At 36.5% G+C, this 8,593-nt stretch overlaps 1 protein-coding gene across 1 annotated transcript; it reads left to right on the top strand.

The window, feature by feature from the left end:
• Positions 1 to 518: 518 nt before the first annotated feature.
• Positions 519 to 8,593, top strand: beta'COP (coatomer subunit beta'). The gene is made up of 8 exons (XM_018457826.1): positions 519 to 635; positions 996 to 1,347; positions 1,845 to 2,783; positions 2,985 to 3,220; positions 3,297 to 3,635; positions 5,232 to 5,831; positions 6,392 to 6,706; positions 8,199 to 8,593. The coding sequence occupies exons 1-8, from the start codon at positions 633 to 635 to the stop codon at positions 8,238 to 8,240; spliced, it is 2,826 nt and encodes a 941-aa protein (XP_018313328.1). The 5' UTR covers positions 519 to 632; the 3' UTR covers positions 8,241 to 8,593.

Here is an 8,593-nt window from a genome sequence, read left to right as displayed (position 1 = left end):
ATGTGCTCATGAAATTGTTAACATCATCGTCATCAAGTGCGATGATGAATTAACATACCTGATAGAACGTAAAAAAAAAGAACAAATGTTAAAAGTTAAAATTACATTGAAGAGGTTGTGCGAAAAACGTTCAATAAAACAGTTCAGTTTTGTAGGTTAGATCGATTATAATAATATGATTATTACACAGAAAATGTTTATTTAGAGTTTCGAAGTCATTTCCGAATGTCGCGAAAGACGTACTACGAAATAATAGAGAAATTCGAAAGATCAATATTTTACAGTGTAAAACGGTTTTAATATGCACCAGTGCACACCAGTGTTACCAGCCGAAATCGCTATAAAATTGTGATTTTAATGTTATTATCCGAGTTTAATTATCGATCGTCGGTGATACTAGCTCTCAGATTTCTCTTTAGCTGTCTGATGATATCATGTGCTCGAAAGATAAATTCTTTTTTTTTTATTCGACGAGTAATGTCATTTGCCGTGTGTGGGCGCCATTTTCGCTCGCGGCATCGGCCACGTCCTAACTTCATGGGAGGAATATCGTGTTTAGAGTCTCGTTAATGTAGCCACAGCGATAATTTCGCATTTGAAATAGTGGATCGTGAATAATCAACAGCAACAAGATGGTACGTAAAAAAAAACAACGCAAGGCTATCTTACATACACAGGAAAACCGAGTCAACACGCAACAATGCCAGAGTAACAATACGTCGTGTGCTTGTCGCGTTGACATTTGTTCTCGTCGAACACGTCAAAACATCCATTCCCTTCTCAGGATGATGAAAAAATCCACCCGCGTAGCGTAATTAGAAATATCTTATTTTTCTATGTGAATTTCATGAGAAGAATAAATTCTCTAAATGCGAATCTCATAAACGTAACGTGCATACATTTGGAATGAAAACTACTAGAATGATAATCTCGATGACAGCAAAAAATACAATATGAAACCTAACGAATTGTAAATCAAGCATCTTCTGTCTTAGCCTCTAAGATTAGACATCAAGCGGAAGCTGACGGCCAGATCAGACAGAGTGAAGAGTGTGGATCTCCATCCGACTGAGCCATGGATGCTCTGTTCATTATACCAAGGCCACGTCAATATCTGGAACCATGAAACGCAGACCCTGGTGAAGACATTTGAAGTGTGCGACCTGCCGGTACGTACGGCGAAATTCGTGCCACGTAAGAACTGGGTCATCACTGGCTCCGATGACATGCAGATCAGAATATTTAATTATAATACCTTGGAACGCGTTCACTCGTTTGAGGCGCACAGCGATTATGTCAGATGTATAGCCGTGCATCCGACGCAGCCATTCATACTTACAAGTAGTGGTAAGTTAAAAGACTCATTTGTCTGTCAAATTTTTAATAAGATTAAGTAGCTAGGTAGTTTATGTCTATTTCTATTAATGTAAATTAATTTTAATCTCAATTCAACTTACTCTTTTTCTAAATCTTATAACTAGAACCAAGATTAAAATTAAACTAAATTGATAGATATAGGCATTAAAATGATTTATTAAAGATACCCACAAGTTGGTAGGTGGAGTACTCGGAACATCTCTCAACAAAATTTTTAATTTTGTAGTTACATTTTTTATTAGTATATTGTGTTACAGTTAAATTTACATTAATTAGATCCTTATGAGATAGAGGGAAATAAAAATAATGAACTTTAAAACTTTTGGGTAATACTTTTTATTTTTCTTTTCCTCAGAACAAGGTTTTAAAGAAAATTATATCTGAGGTGTTGTAGCCATTCCACCTTCTTAAAAGCTAAGTTTATTCCTATACAATTTATAATGTAGCAATGATTTTTTTTTTTGTAGATGACATGTGGATAAAATTGTGGAACTGGGAGAAGTCCTGGATCTGTCAACAAGTATTCGAGGGACACACACACTATGTCATGCAGATCGTATTTAATCCAAAGGACAACAATACTTTTGCCAGTGCTTCCCTCGACAGAACACTCAAAGTGTGGCAGCTTGGTTCGTCCACGGCTAATTTTACCTTGGAAGGTCATGAGAAAGGTGTTAATTGTGTGGATTATTACCATGGTGGCGATAAGCCGTACCTAATATCGGGAGCTGATGACAGATACGTCAAGATATGGGATTATCAAAATAAGACCTGCGTGCAGACTTTAGGGGGCCACACGCAAAATATTTCCGCTGTATGTTTCCATCCAGAATTGCCGATCTTTCTCACGGCCTCAGAGGATGGTACCGTTAGAATATGGCATGCGGGAATGTACAGATTGGAATCTTCCCTTAACTATGGCTTCGAAAGAGTATGGACCATAGCATGCATGCGAGGTTCAAATAACGTTGCCATCGGATATGACGAAGGTAGCGTTATGGTTAAAGTCGGTCGAGAAGAACCGGCTGTTTCAATGGATTCACTGGGTGGCAAGATCGTGTGGGCACGTCATAGCGAAATCCAGCAGGTGAACTTAAAGGCGTTGGGCGAGGAGGCACAAGATGGAGAGCGACTACCGTTAGCCGTCAAAGACATGGGTGCCTGCGAGATATATCCACAGACCATACAGCACAATCCGAACGGGCGATTCCTGGTGGTTTGTGGCGATGGAGAATACATTATATACACATCAATGGCATTGAGAAATAAAGCATTTGGACAGGCATCAGAATTCGTGTGGGCAGCAGATTCAAGCCAATATGCGGTAAGGGAGGGGAACACGACGGTAAAGGTCTTCAAAAATTTCAAGGAGAAGAAAAGCTTTAAACCAGATTTCGGAGCGGATGGTACGATATCTTTTACTTCTCTTTTTTTGTTATTTTACTTTTTCTTTATATGCATTTTTCTTTTTCATTCATTATTATTTTATTTTTTCCTTTACCATTATTCTTTATTGTATGTATGTTCTTAGAGGACTAGTCTTACAACATTAATAAATGCTTAATCTATCTTCATGTAAACTTAACTCCTATCATTGTCGCTTGCAGGCATCTTTGGTGGATTTTTGCTTGGCGTCTCGTCCGGGTCCGGCCTCTGCTTCTTTGATTGGGATACGTTAAAATTGATCCGTCGCATAGACATACAACCTACACACGTGTATTGGGCCGAAAATGACTCGCTAGTGGCGTTAGCCACGTCAGACCAATATTTTATACTGAAGTATCACGCGGACGTTGTCGCTAATGCCACGGAAAATTCTGAGGATATTGAAAATGCATTCGAAGTACGTTTGTACACTTAGTTGATTTAGTAAACTTTGAGTATTTTCTATTTCTAATTTTTATAAATAATATTTTTAGATGGTAGCAGAAATGAGCGAAGTGGTGAAAACTGGCTTGTGGGTCGGAGACTGTTTCATTTACACTAACAGCGTCAATCGCATTAATTACTTCGTCGGTGGCGAAGTGGTCACTGTCTCCCATCTGGACAGACCAATGTACTTGCTGGGATACGTACCAAGAGACAACAGATTATACCTTTGCGATAAGGAATTGTCTGTAGTCTCATATTCTTTACTATTATCAGTGCTGGAGTATCAGACCGCAGTCATGCGAAAAGATTTTGAAACTGCCAATAGAGTATTGCCGACTGTCCCAAAAGAACATCGAACGCGAGTAGCTCACTTTTTAGAAAAACAGGTGTGTAATATAATATATTTGCAGTTGTGTATAACTCTGGAATGCTGTTATGGATGAATTTTTCTTGCAATCTATAAAATAGACATAAAGTAAAAAAATTCTCAATTATTTGGGTGAATTTTCACCTAAAGTAATGTTAATATTTAAAAAATATGAGGCATTCCAGGATTAACAATGATTTATTGAGAATTATTTTCATTTTTATGATATTAATATATAATAGGAAGGGGAGAGAGAAGGAAAAGAAAAATGAGAATGGAGAAATAAAGAAATGGAGGAGATTCAGGAATTTAAATACTTTCACATTCAACAAGAGAGGAGACTATAAAGAATATATAAAGGAAATAGGTAGCAAAGGAAAAATCATTGCAAGGAAAGTCTAGGATTTAGGAGAAAGGAATGACTTTAGGATGCTATTTAAATACCTGATATAAAGCGTAATATGGGGTAGAGATTTGAATAGAAGAAAATATTTTATAGAGAAGGTGATGCTAGATTATGTAAAGTGGTTGTTCGGATTGCTCTGTCCTCCTAGTTACTTGATTATAAGGGCATGAATAAATTAAGGATAGATTGGATGATAAAAGCGTGAAGATATAAGGAAAGAATAAAATCGGAAAATGTAGGCGGTTTAGTGAGGGCATGTTGGGACGAAAAACAAGGATATGAATGATAAATATGGAAGCAAGAAAGAAAAGTATTATAATAGAAATGGGATTAAGACAAGAGAAGTAGTTAAGCATAGGCTGGAGAAGGATTTAATTGATAGGGAGAGAGACATTCAAACACAATGGCAGGATAGAAAAACAAGAGATGGCTAAATATAAAACGAAATATAACACGAAATATAAAGGATAGGTAATAAAAATAGAGGACCGATATATCTAAGGCAAGAAAATTTGAACGTATTGAGGAGAGGAGATGAAATGAGATCTTTAGTAAAATTAAGGTGTGAAAATTTCGAGGAGGTTAATAAATCGTGGTTAGAAAAAAGTGAGTGGAGATGTATATTTTGTGGAAAAGACAAAGACAACATAGAACATTATGTGATAGAGTGCGAGGAATTGAAAGGTAGGTTTGATGAGTTATGAGAAGATAAGGGAATGATTTTACGCAGATTATGGGGAGAAGAGTTAGATGAAATAAAAGGAAAGGTAATAAAGAAACTTTAGAAAGATAGGAAAAACTAAGACATAGGAGAAAAGGGAGAGATACAGGGTTGTTAAGAGAAAATAGCTGCGAATAAAGCGAAGAAAGACGCAAGTCAAAGGAAGAGAAAGTATGACAGTAGTAAGAAATAAGTAAATGGCTGTGATAAAAGAATAAGGCTGTGAGTATATAAGCTGTATGTAAGGAATACTAGAAAGGAGGCAAATAGATAAGTTGAGAAAATAGGGGAGTTAAAAATTTATTAATTAAGAAAAACGGGGTAAAGAGAAAAGGTTATTTAATTAGGCGTGTAAAAGGTAGCGCATGGATAGTATGGAAGGATGTATGAAGTTAAGATATCTTTTATAAACCAAGTCCTCTTGACTGTATATGCTAAAGCGAATCAAATTCTATTCTATTATTTTCATTTTTATCTCAATCTTACAGGGTTTCAAAGAACAAGCTTTGGCGGTGTCGACAGATCCCGAGCACAGATTCGAGCTAGCACTTGCGTTAGGAAACCTCGCAACTGCACATACTCTCGCCAAAGAAGCGAACAGCCAGCAAAAGTGGCGGCAATTGGCGTCCCTCGCCACACAGAAAGGGAAACTCTGTTTGGCTCAAGAATGCCTGCATCAAGCGCAAGATTTCGGTGGTCTATTGTTACTAGCTACCAGCACAGGAAATTCAGATATGATACAAAAGCTCGGCGCGGTGGCGGACGATACAGGAAAGAACAATATCACCTTTCTATCGAACTTTATATTGGGCGATGTGGACAAATGTCTCGACATTTTAATTAAGACCGACAGAATTCCCGAGGCCGCGTTCTTTGCCAGGACATATGCGCCCAGTAAAATCTCCGCCATTATTAAATTGTGGAAGGAGAAACTCTCAGCGGTGAGCGAGAAAGCTGGACAGAGTTTGGCGGATCCTGAACAGTACGAGAATCTTTTTCCCGGATATAGAGAAGCCCTGAAGGTGGAAAAGTTCTTACGAGAAGAAAGCAAGAAAAAAATTCCAGCTTCTGCATTTCCTACCGTTACGGTACGCTCATATTATTTATAAATAGCGATATTAACAATAAGAATTAAATATTAAAATCTTAGTTATCGAAATGGATTGTGGCAAATACCGAGATACGCAATTAGTTGCGCGTTAAGCCGATTGATCGAAAAACAATAAACTGTGATCGCATTAATGCGACGCAAATCATCTCGCTGAGACCAATCTATTACTCGTCTCAATCTCGAGCGACAAGTATAATAATAACAACAAAAGCGCTGTGAAGGAGTTGAATAATATTTTCATAGGTAATCACGTGATAAAATCGAGTCACGCTCATTACTATGCTCGTGATAATAAAAATTTTACATTCCCGCATCTTTGTTACCACGTCGTTATAGCTCGGGAGAACTATATAAAATCAATCTTGCGCTTGCCGATAAATCTTCCATTTTACCGACAAAGGATCTGTCATGTCATTATAAAACAAACATAATTAATAATTACATAAAATATTTTAAAGAATATGTATTTGTACATACATATTGTTGGATGCGTCACAAAGAAATCGTACGATTAAATAAATTGTATTAATTTTATAGCCTAATGTCGAGCGAAAACCGTTAGAGGATATGTTGGCCGCCGAGCAGTCGGGCGCATTTCAATACAAGGATGACTTGAACAGTATCTCCGAGACCAAGGAGAAGCCGACTGAAGGGATCATCGACAGATTGCAAGATCTTTCAATATCAGGAATAAAGGATAGTCTCTTTCTAAATAAAGCAATCACATCTACCGTGAAGCCAGAAGTACCTGAGAAAGTAACGACGAAACCCACGAGTAGTTCCAGGCCTCTCACAGTGGACGACGATGATTTAGATATTGATCTAGAAATCGATGATAATATCGATACTACAGTGAGTGTTGCATATTACATATTTGTTATGTTTATAAATATAAAACTGTTTTATATACATGTATACACTTATAAACGTACAATAATTTTAACTTTGTTTTAACTCTATTTTCGTTACTTTTAATTCGCTTTGTTTTCAAGAATATATATTTTGCAATTAGGAAATGCAAGAACATTTTACAACTTTACAATTTTAAGTATTTTACAATTTAAAAATGATCGATTTACTTCCATTAAGGTAATAATCTGTATACAAATCTTGTAACGTAAACATCAAGCTTCGTAATCCTAAGATCGTTGAAGATAAGTCGAAAGCAAAGAAGGCGCGAACAAATAAGAGTTGGAGGGCGTACAATTAGGCGACGGTTTAATGCTCTTAAATATGGACGTAACTTTAGACGGGTATAGTATTACCAAAACACGGCAAGAAAGGGGCTGCATGACGCGCATATACCATACATGTATAAATCTCATGCACGTGCAAAATACACCGAAATGCACGTCCTATTTACATAACTCCTATGTGTATATTATATATCATGGGGCAAATACACGTGTAACGCAATTAATGCTAAAAAAAGAATAAATCGCCGTGATAAAAGTCCAAGTAACATTAATACAAAAAAAATAGCGAGACGGCTTACACGATAATCTATTTAGATGATCTTGTGATATTAACGACGCTGTAAATTAATGGAAATATTTTTTTTAAATTAATTAGCTCTCGAGAAGACTTTATGTATTTAAATTTATGCAAGCCTCATTTATATCATCATTTATACATGTGTGTGCATATATGTACAACGCGAAAATCGGCGACAGATCATTAAGTCTCCGCTCCCGGTGTAACTGATATGAATGCGGGAGAACAGTGGTACACACTCTCTCCTTCTCTTTTTCTCTGCAAGCTTTTGCAAAAGACCTCGGGGGCTTGTTTGCTGCGAGGCAGTCACGCCGCATTTTGTTTACAGACTTGTTGCCATAACACTCGACTCCGGAGTCGAACCGTACCCCTCCTACTATAAGGTTCCGACCATTACTACGTTTTGTCACGCTCTGCCTCCCTTTTTTTTCATTCACTCGCGATGGTGCATTTAGGAATACCTGCGTTTCGATATTTCTCGTTTTTACGATTTCAAGAGAGGGAAAGAAAAAAGTTTGTGAAATATTTAAATTATTTTCTAATTATTTCATTATCTTATAAACGCGACGTTTGTCATTTATTTAAGCGTTATTGTTGAAGAAGATTTGTAAAATAATTGAAATATTTCCTTAAATTGATGCTAATTTGTGATGTATTTTCAGTTTAGTTGCGTTCAAATTCAACAAACCGAATCGGCGCGCAGTTTATGAAACTAAAATATATTTGCTTTGTATACGAATATTATCAAGATTTGCTTTAATCGAAAATAGGAATTTTTTTCTTATTTGATTTGTATACTTATTTGTGTACTTATCTAAATTTCTTATAATTGAAATATTTTCTATTCTAGGGTGTCAATCTCGATGATGATCTTCTCGAAGAAGAAGATTAACAGTTGAAACAGGAGATGAATGACGTACATCCATCGTTCTTTCTGCTTTAGTCATTCCCCACAAAAAAAAGAAGAGAACCGACGCAAATCATGAGAGAATAATGATGAGAGTCGTTTAGAATCGAGTATTAAAATTATAAAATTTATCCCTGTGCGCAAGTGTGTTTGTATCGCTGCATGAATTAACGAGGATAATGCAGCGCGTATTTGCCGGTTGCTATCGGTCATTAAAAGTTAAATATATTGTTAATATAACGGGAAGTATAATATGTGCTCCTATGTCATACTGATCTCCGTTTTATTATGAATGTTTCCATTTCCTTGTCCCTGAACTAACACTAAAAAGATCCCGT

The sequence above is a fragment of the Mycetomoellerius zeteki genome, unplaced genomic scaffold (assembly GCF_001594055.1).
Source record: "Mycetomoellerius zeteki isolate Tzet28-1 unplaced genomic scaffold, Tzet1.0 scaffold68, whole genome shotgun sequence".
NCBI classification, from domain to species: domain Eukaryota; kingdom Metazoa; phylum Arthropoda; class Insecta; order Hymenoptera; family Formicidae; genus Mycetomoellerius; species Mycetomoellerius zeteki.
This window is presented reverse-complemented; position numbering and strand designations above follow the sequence as displayed.

What these genes read in the sequence shown, in the direction of transcription:
- beta'COP (XM_018457826.1), top strand. An exon ending in ATTCATACTTACAAGTAGTG is followed by an intron (nt 1,348 to 1,844) that starts GTAAGTTAAAAG and finishes TTTTTTTTGTAG; the next exon opens with ATGACATGTGGATAAAATTG. An exon ending in ATGATAATATCGATACTACA is followed by an intron (nt 6,707 to 8,198) that starts GTGAGTGTTGCA and finishes TTTCTATTCTAG; the next exon opens with GGTGTCAATCTCGATGATGA.